The 15,490-nt window shown below is 36.2% G+C and overlaps 1 protein-coding gene across 10 annotated transcripts in view; it reads right to left on the bottom strand.

Annotated features, from left to right (window-relative positions):
- REPS1 (RALBP1 associated Eps domain containing 1) overlaps positions 1-15,490 on the bottom strand; it is a 63,089-nt gene that overhangs the window by 33,492 nt on the left and 14,107 nt on the right. For all 10 annotated transcript variants that reach the window (XM_027689827.1, XM_027689805.1, XM_027689772.1 and 7 more), the window contains exons 2-4: positions 13,534-13,657; positions 10,034-10,233; positions 2,138-2,291 (exon numbers count right to left, since the gene is read on the bottom strand). In XM_027689827.1, coding sequence (XP_027545628.1) covers positions 2,138-2,291; positions 10,034-10,233; positions 13,534-13,657 — 478 coding nt within the window. The remainder of the gene's footprint in view (positions 1-2,137; positions 2,292-10,033; positions 10,234-13,533; positions 13,658-15,490) is intronic.

Here is a 15,490-nt window from a genome sequence, read left to right as displayed (position 1 = left end):
GTGCACTCTTTGGGGCTCTCTTTCCAAAAAGTCTTAAAGAAAGATGGCAGCAAGCCTTGGCTTCTGATTTCGTAAGTGTAAGCACACTGAGCTAGCTGTGACAGTGCCTGAGAAACCAGTTACACATGAAGCATCACTAGCACTATCCTAACTGAGGTACTGGACAACACAGTGACAAAAAACTGTAAAATGCAAATTCTTTTGCTCTTTTGAGATGAGATTAGGTTTTCTTCTTTAAGAAACAGATAACTACAGCTGTGAGTTATGCTTAAGACTTCTAATGCAATACAAGGTGTAAGATTTTTAAGACTAGCAACTGAGTCGTTATGTAATCATTATTCTGCAGCCCAATTCAATAATGAAAGCACTGTAACTTTGTTCATAGTAGGAGGATGATGATGCAATGGAGTCTTTACTCAGTAAAGTCAGAATCTTCCTGTTTAAATACCTTGTTCTCCAAACAAAAAAATTAAGTTTTGATGTTCACCCTTCTGGTTTAAAGCTACATGCCGTTTATTGTATGACCCACCAGAAACATTTTCACATTTTTCAGTTAACAACCCCATTATATGAAATAGTGTTTGAGAATAAAGTGAAATACAATCAGAGAGACCTGGGTTCTTATTTTTCTTGGATCACAAGTGAAAAGGTGCAGTCCTACTGAAATGATACCACACACCTGCAATTTACCTGATTTCTCACAAGCATCTTGCATTGGAATCAAGATGAGCTTGCAGCACTGACTGTAAGAAAAGTAACCGACAGTCTATCTGGTTCTATCTAAATGTCATCAGAACATGATTTTTCTACAAACACTGTCTTTAAAATGTCCTCTTCCCTCAAGAGAAGTAAAAAAATTATGAACTGCCTACAGCAGCTGAAATTCAAAATAAATATTAATCATATGCAGTGCAAAAGAATCACTCACAATAAATTAGGATGACAATTTTTGCTAAACTAATATGTGAAAATTCGCTTTATCCTTAGCATTGGCAGAACATATGATCCTTCTATAACAGTATCTTCAAATTACTTTAAAGACACTACGGATCTCTTTCAGTATGGAATATAAAACTAGGAAATACTGAGCTAGTTCAGAAATATTTTCAGACTACTAGTGAAAAACTTATCTATTAAACATCACATGGAAAGCACTGCCAAATTGAAACATTAACATGGTATTACAGCTTTAGTTTTAATAGGTCAATACTGAACTCTTCAATGCTAGGAAGAGTTTGTATACTGTCCTGGAGTCCTTGACTGTAAGTTAGAAAAACTTTGCAAATTAGAAATCAGCCACCAGACATATTTGTATTTCAGCTTCCAAGAAACACAAATTAACTAAACTATGGAAGAAAAAAGCTGAGAAATTGAGTGCTGAAAAATAACAATGCTTGGACTGAACCCTTAGAAGTGATTATATATGTAATGCCCACACTAATAATATATTGTTTTTAATTCTAAATTGACTGGCACTTACTAGCAAACAACATTCAGGACACTGGTATAAATCTCTGCATACAACCCATTTAATTTTGAAAGTTTTATTTTCTTATCTAACCAATTCTAAGAACAGAATGTCTGGTCCTCCACGGATGCTTGCAACTACAGAATGACAGTAAACTGAAAGTCATCAGACCAATTTTGGAATATCATAACTGAAATAAGTCAAGCAACCACAGTTCAGTCTCAAACCACAGCCTACAAAATCCAAGATATCATTTAGCATTAGAACCTGAACTACAATTGCTCCACTGTTCCCAAATTTATTAAGCCAACTAATCTACCAGAAACATAATTCAAAAAACAATACATTATCTGCTGCCTTCCCTTGAGTTCCCTGTGTTTTCAAGTATAACGATAGTTCCTGCACAATTTTAACAGGATTATCAGTCTTGTATCAAAAACTTTCTACTGGAAAACTTACATACTCTATTTCCCTCCCTCCAAACCCTTAGCATTTCCCATGTGACAGTAAGAAATGGATCTGCCATATTCAAGATCCCAGATTGAATCTTGAATCTGCAAGAAAGTTTTCAGGATTGGAAAATACAACGATAAACTGCCCTAAATTCATTTATTATATTAAGAATTCCACAACTTTGGGTTACAGCTGAAGCATAACAGATGTTTATACCTGGTTGTACTTCACTAAATGGAGCCCAAAAAGGCCCAGGTCCAGCAAGAGGTCGTTCATTATTCCCTCCGCTGGGATGGCGGTTGTGCTTCCTCCATGTATGCGGAGAGGTTGGTGGGGATTGCTGTGGTGAAACAACTGGAGATGTGGACTCCTAATAAAACAAAGGAATCTTTTAAGTTTTTTCTAAATCATTAAATACATAAAAGTCTATCTAAAACCACTATTTCTAGAGACAATCATCACTTCAGTTAAACTCTCATTTCAGAGAGTGAAAATTTTAGTACTTATTAAAATGAGAGAACAGGAGAAGTCAGGTACAGTATGACTGGGACTGGACATGTTCACTTCAAACAATGTCATTTAATATATTTCTAACTTGGCATTCTTAAGACAACAGCAGTGATGAGTTAAATCACTTAGCTACAAAGCAAATTAGATTATAAGACTCACTTTCACTTGTGATAAAAGTTACATCTAAAACCAGGTCTCAAAAAGAAAAAATTACTTACTGTACAATGTATTATCATACCTAATGTTCATCAAGTAATTCACAATCAGTTACTCTCATTTAAAAAAGAAACCAGAATTAAGCATTGGGAAAAAAAAAATCACCAGACAGGCCACTTGTTTTTTTAGTATGCAAAACCATTGATGTAATTTTTTTAAAAGAATGATGCTATCTAGGATATACTTCTCTGCTCTACAAATTACAAGGTAATTTTGCCCTGATATTAAGGATCACACTTCTCTTTAATCCCATATTGTACTATATTCTTCCTGAACAGGTAGGAAAACAGAGAATCACATGTGCAGTTTCTATCTGGAATCAGTTCTCATGAGACACTCAAATTACCAGATTATTCCATTTCAAATAAAACACAAAGGAAAAATCATTTATACTGTGCAAAGTAAAGTATTTATGTAGTAGAAAGTAATTTCTTCCCTATACCTAGATCTTTTGAAATTCTTTTTTGCCAGTTCTCCCAGTTTGAGCTAACCTGTGCTAGTGAAAACAACAAGAAAGCCAAACTTGAATTCCGAATATCCTGAGAAGTAAAAACAAAGCTAAAAATATCAATACTGTTTCAGCAGCAGACGAAAAGTTTGCTACTCTATGTTAACAACTGTTAACATATTATCAAGTACCAACAGATAGACTGATCACAGGCTTCCACACGATTCCCCAAAGTGAACTGGCTTACTCTGCCAAATATCCTAAGACCATTATGCTTTTTAAATAACATTACATCTGCAAGAGTCTAAAAGTCAGCAACAAAGTTCCATAAACAAGCTTTTCTCCAAGCAAGGTATATTCTAAAATCACACCCATCCAAACAAAAGAGTTTTAGGGCCACAATTATTTGTTACTTTCTAATGTGTTGATGTAAACTTTTACCTTTGGTTGCCCTTTGATTTTCATATTTCCTGGGAAACATGGCCAGCCTGGTTAATTCTGCAACTGTGGCATTTTCTGTAAGTCATGACCATTGAGTCAGATTTCCTTAAATAAGTTTCTAGGCCACAAGATTTCGAACTTTCCATTCAAAGTATTTCAATGATGCCCATATGTACTGGCAAAGACAATTACAAAGTGGCTGGGAGCAGCTCTAATTCACTTCAACTTTTAATGCAGGGATCAGCTGACTGCATAGTCTAAATCACTGTTCTTCCACAGTACCTCCACCAGTTCAAGAAGGTTTTTTTTGTTGCAGCTACATGCCTTTCTGAAATTTGCCTGCAGATTACTCTTCCTTGCATTTGCTTGACAAGAAATTTATTTTAGATGGCAGCACATTTTTACACTTAAAGGAACATGGGGTCAAGAGGGGAAGGCGTCAGGGTATCTGAAGTGCCACTTGCAGGCTGGAAGCTAGAATCAAGGTTGAATGGCTACTGCACTTAGCATTGTGCAACAGGTGCTAGGAAAACCAAGACAATGTATCACTTAAATCAATAAAATGCTCCCTCTTCCATTGGCTTTCATGAGCCATCTTTTATCAAACAAGATTTGAAGGATGTTTGAATTTTTTAGACAAAACATCATGGAGTAAACGTAGGAAAAGCTATGCTTGGATACAGACATTATTCATTTACTCCAGTACTCTTACAAAACAGATGGTCCAGAAAGACACAGAAGAAAACATGAGGCAAACAAAAGTATGACAGTCTACCTAAAGGAAACTACTCACTACTTCTAGTAACTGCATGAGAACATTAAAACTTGACACACAGTGCTCATCAAGCAACCTTTCCCCAATGAAGCTGACAATTGTGACTATTCAGTAAGCCTCCATCCAACATTTGGTCTTCTTTATTCCAGAAAATACCTATATAAAAGCATGTTGACATAAATGGTTAACATTTTCACGTTAAATCAAACTAGTGAGAATATCCTTGTCAATAACTAATAAAAAAATAAAGTTACAGCTACCAGGCAAAAATTAAGTAGCACATCTTAATTTAGGGAATAAAAATCACTTTTAGAAACATTGTAAAAAACCATTATTTTTGTCAAACTGGAATTAAAAAACCAAGACACTATGAAGTACTTGGAACTTGTATATTTTTGAACTCACAAGCATTTACTAAAATAGCATGTTAATTAATAAAGGTGGTATAATATATGGTTGTAAAAGAAGAACCTTAGTGAAGATAAGTCAAACAAACTGGCATGAGGCAACACAATAATGTGCTAAAGGGACTATACTGTCCGGAGGGATGTCAACCTCACAAGGCGATTACAAGCATACATGAGTCAAATGAGATTATAAACCTTTTCCTGGATCTCACACATCAAGTCAGATAGAAATGCTCCTAAGGAGAATTCCAGAGACACTGAAGTCAGATACGGTATCCAAAGGGGAGGGAGCTCTAAGGGTATTGTGATCCAGGTCCTGATACGACACAGCCTGCATAAGAGTTAGGGAACATATCCGTCATGAAGATAGATTTATGCTAGTGATGGTAATTGCATCACAGAACCCATGTTCTGTAATCAACTAGCATTCATTCTGAAGAACAAAACAGCCCAAGGTTCAACAAGAACTCTACATGCAGCACTACACATCTTTCAAGAGAGGGTGTGTGGTTCAGCCAATTACAAACTTGGTGGTCTGACCTCAGCAGTTTGAAAGGATTTAGATTAGATTTTTGAGGAAAATAATAATTACAACAGAGACAAATGAAAAAGGGATCAATCACAGCATGAGAAATGTTACTTAAATTGGCTGATATTTTTGTGACTTTCTAGAAAAATGAATTGCGCTACATTTAACCTGAAACTCAGCATACCTCAGTGGGGTGTCATACAAGATAGTTACAACAACGTGGAGATTAATACAAGAATCTAAGGTGTAAAAGAACAGAAGGTTACAGAAGGAACAACGCCGGATTGTATTAGAACAGGAACTATGAGACTGAAGGGATGTTTCTAATAATGCTCCTGAATGACTGATTCAGGCAACAAACTAATTTGATACTTTAGGTAACTGATTATGCACACTAAATAGCATGCTGATGCATTCTGACAGCAAATGTAAGGTGGCAGACGGATGATCCCTTCCAGGACGTAAGTAACAATAAGCTACCAAATTTTAAAATGTAAAACACAGTTTCTTGCACTATGAAAATTAATACCAAAGGGCATAAGGAGAAGACTGGATGTATAGGTCAACTATCAGACCCCTACAATATGTATAGTATGACATATTTGTTTTATTCACAGATGCCAAGGTATATGAGGTAAGATATATCAAGAAGAAGTAGGGAAGAACACTACAAAATAGTATTAATACTGGTGAAGTATCGTTTGGAACAAGAAATTCAAGTGTAGTAAAATATTTTCAATAAGTAAAAATTCAAACTGGATCACAGGCAGAGAAGGATTATGAGGATTACTGGTAACTATGAGATGAAACTGAGACAATGGATTGTTTTGTCTTGTCAAGCGAAACAAAGCTGAAGCGGAATGCAATAGTTTTCTTGTAAATACTGGTGGAATTCTGCAGCAAGTACTAATGACAAAGCTGTTAAAAGAACAGGTTGAGCTAAGTTAACTGGGAATTCCCACAATATTCCCATGAATATTCCACTGTATTCCCACTAAGGCTCTGGAATAGTTTTCCCCAACACGGCCAGTGTGGATAAAAGGTTGTGATTTCAAGAGAGAACACCGATTTTTTTAAAAACTCATTATCTAATACAGTTTCTCATAATAATGGAGGGTTAGACTAAATTACATATGAGGTCTTTTCCAGTGCTTCTAAACAATTTATTTAATACCAGATATATTTTATCTGGTATTACCTGTCCAATCTACAAAACAGAAGTGAACAGAAATGGACTACTGGAAAAAGCTTAAAAGAAAGTCACGCTACTTTTCATATAGTTAAAAATGTTGAAATGATCAAATTCCGACTGCTACAGGTGCCAAATTTGAGCTGTCTCCTCCTAAGGTTGCACTGATATGGCAATAAATCAATATGATCTGGAGTGCCAGTAATATGCTTAACGCACACATAGGTAGATGAGTACCTTCAGCTTTACCTTTTATTTTCACCTGGACGTAGCAAGGTTCAGCCTATGAGCATTTGCCAGATACATGCTTTTCAGCGTTAGAGCATCAGTATCTATCGAAGCTAGATACTCCCCTTTCCTGGAAAATAGGTGAAAGTATCCTAAAGCAGTACCTGATCAACATCTGGATCATACTTAATGACACTGGAAAAAGTATTTGCTTTTTAGCTTTAACAACAAAACATAAAACAGCCCCGATACTGAGAACATTTAGTCACTTGTAAGCTACTTTAAGACGACAGAAAATTCTTCCTAACCTCAACACTGCTGCTCTTTCTAAGAAAATCTGCAGTACATTAACATTTTTAGTAGCATAGCTTCTACTATTAAGGTATAGAAATATGTATATACACTGTGGTAACATATCCACATCACCAAAAGCGCTTTTATAGATGTCACATTGTCGCCAGAAGTGCTCAAATCTACTTAGCTTCTATTTTTCAGGAAGAAGAAATTCTGCCAGAAGAAAAAAAAATATTTACATCCACTGTTTATCTTCACTAGGATGTGCAGTCAACATGCCATCCAGTGAGGCAAAGCATCTTTCAGTATTCAGCTTGACTCCTAGAATCAGTTCTGCAGCTTCCATGACACCTGGGTATGACTTCAGTCATCTTCCGATAACACTAACAATATTGAAAGATATAAACTTCTGGCCAGTGCTATATTTGCATAATACTTATCCATTATGAACTAAAAACACTACCACAAAAATGCCTAGACATAGAAAAAGGTTTTTGTGATGACCTAATTTATAGCAACTCTTTGAAAACAACATGACTGCCATTTCCTGATGCCCTGCCTCCAAGTGAAGTTCATTGAGGGGAACTGCCAAAATAATGCATTGATTAAGAAATAATTTTAGCTGGCACATTTCAGTAGACAATATACTAAGCAAAATTCTTCTACATAAACTATTTACAATTATGAGATATATTACGTATGACAAATCTCACTAATATAGGAAGTTGAACATAAATGAACCTTGTTTTTAAAGATGAAGATACCTTACAGTTTCATACAAATAATATTTCAGCCACAGTATTTTAAGAAATCAATGTATTTTCAAGTGTCAGGTACATTATCAAAGCCAGTAAACAGACGAAGTATCTAACAGCTACATGATAAGGTCCAAAAGTGAAATATTCAAGCTAAACTGACATATTCCCCCAGAAAGCACAGTTATCCCTAGGAAAATCATGATCATGGCTAGGCTTCGGAAACAAAGATTTGGGAGGGGCTCTACCTACATTTGCTACAAGCGTGCTGGTGACTAAAAAGGCCAATGTGAGATAGACAAGTCCAGTTGCAAAAGGCACAGCAGAAAGACTCCTTAGGTGGTAGACTCCTTAGATGGTAACCCTAGGAAAATGATACCTTGTTATTTACTTCTCACACTTCAGCTCTTTTCATCCTCACTGCTCAAAAAGGTGGCAAGAGAATTCAGAATCTGAAACTCTTCCTAGGTTTTATAAATCTGAGTGCTATCTCCAGGTGAAGACAACTGAATCAGCAATTTCCATAAAAACATGGATAAAGTTGTACCTATCTTTTGGAAAATAACCCAATTAGAGCATTTATGTGGTTAAATGAGAAACCTGGGCTCAAGCTCCTTTCTCAGCTTGTTTCTAACACGGTGTCTAAATCAATAAGTATAATAACTGGGACAATAAGGCTGACTGAATGAATTCATTGTACAGTCAGACATGTAGCATCAGCCACAGAACATGCAGTTTTACAATAGAGTGCAAAATCAGACAATACTTTCCTGATGTTCTAGACCATAAATACAGCTTAAAACTGCTCTACTCAATGCTGTGTTATCTGTTACATTTGTTCCAAGTTGTTTTCTGGGCCAGATCTCTCAAAGGACTTATACACACAGCTTCTTTATTCCTACGGTACAGACTTGTGTGAAAGAGATAACAAATTGCTTCTATCAGCCAAGACAGAGAAATGAAATTTGGATGCTCATACATCTTTGTAAATACGTGGCTTTTTTATCCCGAACTTGAAGACCTCAAACAGCAGATTTTTGTTGTTGTTGTTATTTTAAAATTACACGGATTCCTGTATCAAATTACAGCTGTTCACTAAATAAACTCAACATCATGATGGAAGCATACAAAACACAATTTCAACCAAACCAATTTCAACCCCACCATCAGATAACAGAAACCTGTGATTCCTGATTTCTTCATGAAGTCCTTCGGAGCTCTCTCAAACATACCTCCCAGAACTAGACAACAAAAAGGTATCTTCAGACCTACTGCCAGCTCTCTTTCATTATAGTCATCTCCCCTTTGGGAGAAAGGAAGTGGCAGCCAAACACTGATTATGGATTTCCTTTAATACTTTTTCTTTATATTGGATCAGTCTGGGCTATTTCCATAGAGACTAATAAATGTTTATAAGTGATTCCTTGATTCCCAGAGAGACTAAGGGACATTTGCAATCCTCAGTTCATTACAAAATAAGCCCAGAAAAAAGCATACCATAGGGAAGAAAACAGGTCATTCAACACACACAGCAAAATTTAGCATTTGTACTCCGTTCTTGCTTGTAGAAAAGACAATCAGGAAGTACTTCCCCATGGAAAAAGAGCATAAAGACTGTAAACCCAAGGAATAATGTATGAGGTGGCACAGAGTTGTAAGCCCTCACAGTTTTCATTTATTCAGACATCTTGCAGCTGAGGATGAAAGAACCAGTGAACGAAAAGAAATCAGTTTTCTTATTATTAAAACACAGTAAAAAGCTATGTGAAAATTTCTATCTGTTATTTCTGGTTCTCGTTGTCTCTACTCAACAATTAAAACAGCTCAACAATAAAATGTAAGGCAGAGAAAAGCAACTGTGAAAATTTTTAAAAAAATTCTAAATAAAGTATTTCAGATTTATATGTATTGGAGAATGCTGAAGGACTAGAAATCTAGTCTTCCATGGGACTCAGTACCACTGTTCCAATGACCAGGAAACCGATAGGAACCGCTTAATAAATGAACTACTAGTATCATAATGATTACAACTTGATATTTGCCATCGTATCTTAACGCACTGATTTTCTTTTCTGTCTACATTCTATGTCCATTACCCCCAATATTTTAAACACAGACTATAAGCCTTCATTAAAAATGTCTCCTACATGCAAGTATTTCAGAGGCATATATGGTCTTCATGTATAATATATAACAGTACTTTTTTTTTTTTAAAGAAACTATATATTGAAAGCAACAAAGCTTAAAATCCCTATCAAATTGACATGAACACAGCAAAGTAGTGATTAAGACTCCCATTTAATCTTTTAAGATAATTTACCTGTTGATCAGTTGATGTACGCTGCTGAACTGCATCATGGCTCACAGAGCCTTTTTTGACTTGTATTCTGCCAGGTGGAGGAGGAGGAATCACACCTGAATATGAAGCTGAGTTATCAGCATCTGAAGAATACAAGGCTGTGTGTCTTGATTCTTGTTCATTCTTTGACGCAACAAATCTGGGAAGAGGGAGGTCCTTTACTGTTAAAAAAAATACAGTAAGCCATTTACTATATATAAGTATGATCTTTAAAAATAAAAATGCAATTCTATTTTGAAGGTAAAATTTCACATATGAACCAATTCCTTACACATAGAGACTGCTCTAGTCAACACCTGGCAGCTGAAAAATTCAAATACCTACTGTGCATTATACTTCATGACCCTGCTACCCAAGTTCTGGCTTTGGTATACAAAGATGACTTGACATAGCTCCACAACAGTTTTGCACAACTGTGCATTAAATGCAGTAGCAATTAGAAAAACTGGATTTAGCTCATTTTTATTTAGTGTTGCCAACATTTCATTACTGAAGTGTAATTTTCAAAATTTATCTACTATTTCTAGCACCTACACAACATGTAACTAAACAGTGAATCACAGCCAGCCAAAAAGTGAAAAAGTCATTGCATACAAGTGAAAATTTTATGTTCTCAAACCAAGGAATAATACAGATACTAAACGATCCAACTGACATAGGGGAAGTCTATGCAATCAGCTGTTCCAAAATGAGACTTTGGTGTGAGTTCTCTAGCACAATTTCACAAAAAAAAAAAGGACTCAGAAGAAACACAAAATACTCTGTTGTCTTCTTTAAAAACATGACTAGACAAATATAGGTTTGTTTAGCTGTACTAAGTTCCTACATGCTAATCTGCTCTCAGACTTTTCCTCCTAACAGCAGAAAAACCTCATTTCAACACTACTGCATTTGTTACTCTTCAGAAATCCCTCAATTATAAATGTGATAGGTGTTATGAATGGAACTAACCCTTGATAATTAATAAATTAAAAAGTTCTCCATACTTTTTATGCCTACATCGTTTCTAACATTTTCTTCCACCAAAACCAGAATTCCATACTTAGAAAATAAATATTACTTTGAAATAGACATCGCTCACTCATGTCTCAATTTTTAGCTTCCTTGGAAGGAAAATTTTCTGGGACAGCAAAGGAACAACAGCTTTAGAGGCTTGTAGTATAATAACTATTCTTATACTACTGCATATCTGAGTAATCAAAAAACCACACATTTAAAAATTAATTGGACCACACTTATGTTGGACTTAGGATTCAAAATTTGACTGAGTTTCCATTCAGCAACTCAGATAAAGCAAGCTTCCCGTCCACTGAAGAGACACACACCAAAGAGCAAAACAGACATGAAGAGAAGGGGAAATAAAAATTCCAAGAATGAATAAAATTAAGAAAATCAATGAAACATGCATAAAATAGAGAGTTAAAAAGTAGGTGTCTGTAAATATAAGCTTTAACTAATTTAAAATATTTTACTTTGAAGAGAGAAAGAGTATACAGTTTAGTTTCGGATGGCTCTAACAGTTCCTCTTCAAGACATCTTGGAAATGGACTGGGGGGAGCAGCCAGTTTTCAAAGGAAGGTAACCCAAGTTCAGAATCATTTTATGATTCTTCAGACTGCTGCATTTTAGCTGTTACAACAACACTTGGATCATTCTAGAAGCAGGAAATTCATCGATAGGACTGGAACCACTGCAACCAAGGCAACAGACCATAGCTAAAAACAGTTAGTGTAAAAATAAATGTTCTGTCTACTGTACTTGGTGTATTTTAGTAGGTTTGGAACCACTTACATAAAATTGTTCCTAGAAATCCAGAAATCATTACAAGTATTTCTAGTATTGTCATGAATCAAGGAAATGTATGTTATTATAACAGTTCCAATGGCTGCTCATTTTACAGCAACACATTTTATATTTTTTAATTAACCCTGTATATTTATGTCAATTCTTTCCCTCAAATTTCTTGTGATTTTTCTTTTTTTTTTTAAATAGAAAAGCTCCTTCTGGTTAAGGTATCTTGCATTAAAATAAAACCAAGCTTATAAAAAACCCTGAAAAAAGCTACATACAGATTTGTCTTTGACTTCTTCAACAGGCATTTGATGAGAAACCCCACAATTGTTTTATCAAGTTCCACTTCTATCAGATATCAGGAGTCAAAGGTTCTTTTTCCAACTTTCTGATTCTATGGCATTCTGCTACAACTTGCTAAAGCTTTATATTTGGGAACACTCATAAGGAAAACTAGGGAAATGGTTTATAAACATACGGTGACTTGTGAGCAGAAAGGAACTTGAATACTACCAAAATGTTGACTAAAACAACGCACTTTTCCAAAAAGCTACAAAAACTCATGAAAGCACTATATACAGTATGTATGAGCCTACAATAAACACAGCTGTAAACATATATGCAGCGATTTCTTTCTTTTTTATAGCTTTGTCAAATACTTCAGTTATACCAGATTGTTTTTAATATCGTCTCCTTAACTACTCTGTTTAATCTATAACCTTTAGATGCAAAAAACTCATAAGATTTCTTTTAATTACTAGCATACAAAAATCATATCATATCATGTATTCTACAGACATAAAATCTACTATGGAAATCATCTTAACGCAAAGCTGTGCTCCAAAGATATTTTTAACTTGTGAGTTGTGTACTACACTGCAAGGGCTACAGTGACTTAAAACTCACTACTTCAACTTCCTAAGTCTCTTTTCATCTTACAGAGCAACAAGGACATGGATTCACTTACCTCATTCAGAAGGCTACAATAGAGCCTCATATCAAAGCTCTTCCTGCTGTTCTGAATCATCTTCCTAGACTAAGTCTTTCTCATGTTCCTATTTCATCACCCACCCACACCAGAGCTGACCTTCGAAAAGTAGGATAACAGGTGATTCAGCTGATAACAGACTTCAAAGATCTTTGGCAGGTCAGGTTTTTCACTAGAAAAAAAATCTTAAACCAATCTTCATATTTGCACGTAAGAAGGGAAAAAACCGTCAAGCCAAGTGACAAGAAATGTAACTTCAGAAAAGATAACCTTTTGTTTGTCACAATCAAGGCTTCCCTGAACCCAGCAACTACAAAAGCCTACAAATGCTGCATTCATTCCAGTTCACACTGCTCTTATCAGTACTTTAATTAGAGGATACAGCCCACAAGTTCTCACAATAGTCACCTATAGAATTAACTTGTACCTACACAATAGGTACAAGTTGTTCATCCACTCCATGATGAATGCAATACTTATTCAATGAGTAAGGTATTTCACCTCGTATTTACTGCATGGTAAGAAAATACCCTCTCATAGTCTCTCCACATTTCTTAAGTTAGCAACATGTATAAAAAGACGTACCACACCAATTTATAGGGTTACTGTATAACAATCTGTGAGCCAATTACCAATAATTCCACTTAGCAATTCAATCCCCATACCCGATCCTACGATTTACCTGTATTTAAGCTTTCCATTCTTACAGGGAGACCAGATTGGGCCACAGCAACAAGTTTCAAAGCTATGTAAAACTGACTTCTTCCAAAATAGCCAAGTCTTGTTGCACCACAGAGCTCCGTAATCTGAAATGAAACAGAGTTACCAGTAGAAAGAAACTTTAAACACAACTGCTTTACAGAAGTGATTTCATACATTTCAGAGTAGCATGCCAGGTATCCAAACATATTGACTGCACTCCTCTTCACACTTAAGATCTGCAATCTTACTCAAGGTGCATCCCTGCTTGTGCCAGGTCACTAATAAGATACTAAGAATGACACATCCCAAATCAGACTCTCAGAGTTAAATGATCCAGACTGCCTTTTTATCTACTTGGTGGTCTTTTCTAGACTGCAATGTTCCAAATGAGACACGAGGATGCTCTTGGAACACCACAGTGGAATACTAGTTGAAGTCAGTCTAGGTGGCATCACTGCTTCTCTCTCCTCAACCAGTTGTAGTCTTTCCATCACACCAAATAATCTGGTTGACAAGTACCCTTGGTAATCCTACTGTTTTCCCCTTCATATGCCTAGAAAAGGCTTCCAAGCAGACTTGCTCCACAATTTCTCAGCGACCAAACTGCAGCTGACCAGCCTGCAGTTACCCAAATTAACGTTCCTTCCCATTTCAAAGACGACTGCAACATGCCTTACTCCAGTCATTGAGACCCACCCCCGATCTCCACAACTATTCAGAGAAAAATGGCTTGGACCAACATTAGCTAGCTCTCTCAACACGCTCAGAAGGATCACATCTAATCCCATGAAGGTGGTATTTCTCTAGAGATCAATCTATCATCTTTTTATAGTACTATTAGTTTCTCTCCTCCTTCAATTTCATCCCCAGGCACAAAAGTCCATGAGACTTTGCCTGTGAATATCAATGCAAAGAAGGCACAGAGAATCTAAATCCACGGGCATTAATTTCTGTCCTCACGCTTCCCACCGGAGCTCAGTCATGTTCTCTTTTTGGCAAACCTGGTCTCTTGTCACATCTGCTCATTTCCTGACTACTAGGAGTTAGGCAAGTTCCAACTGAAAAAGTGAAATCTTATGAACATTTTCACACAGCAACATCTGAACGACGCGATCCACAAGCAATTAGCCTTTGTGCTTCAGCACCACTTCAATAACTCCATACAATGAATCAGCTGGGTTTATCAACTACAGCTGAACTAGATGTGGCTCAACAAAAAGCTGGTTGGGTATCTCCTTGCCATGTACCAGGATTCTAGGACCTCATGAAAATAAGCTGCTGTAAAACTTGTCACAGTAAGGTGTGGGATGTTGACAAACACTTAGTTTCAAAGAAGTCCCAAGAGGATCAGCATGTCTAGGGCTGTATATACAACTCAAATCCTGCTGGATGGAAACAAGCTGCATTAAATCACTTGGCTATGTCTGCATCACACTTCACACACTGTCCTACAGCTCCTGCATATCTGTATTTTCCCATTGTAGTATTTCTGCAGCATGATGTCTGGTGAGACATCAGGGGATAACAGGACATTCTCTAAAAACCAATAAATGAAAGAAAATAATTCAGTATAGTTGAATACAATACAGTAGTTTCAACAGGTTGGTTGGACTACAAAAAGTGCCACCAGGAAAGAAGTGACAGTGTAAATTGACAGATGACAAATCAAATAAAACTTCAGAGGCATCAACATCTAAAATAAATTGCCTGTACTCAACCTAATGCCAAAAATAATTACACTAAGTTTAAGTAACCAGCAGAGCTAAAGCAGTGGAGATTCAAGAGACAGCTGGCAATCAAAACCAGCGCAACAGCAAAAGCAACTCATTTTTTTAAAGCACTGTATGCTGGAAGAATGAGGGAACATCCACATACTTGACTACAACCAAAACAGAAAAAGCCTGTGCATTCGGTGGCCTAGCATCAACAAACGAATT

This window comes from Neopelma chrysocephalum, unplaced genomic scaffold, assembly GCF_003984885.1.
Source record: "Neopelma chrysocephalum unplaced genomic scaffold, ASM398488v2 Primary Assembly neopelma1_23, whole genome shotgun sequence".
NCBI lineage: Eukaryota > Metazoa > Chordata > Aves > Passeriformes > Pipridae > Neopelma > Neopelma chrysocephalum.
Note: the sequence above shows the minus strand (reverse complement) of the source record. Positions and strands in the feature narration are given on the sequence as shown.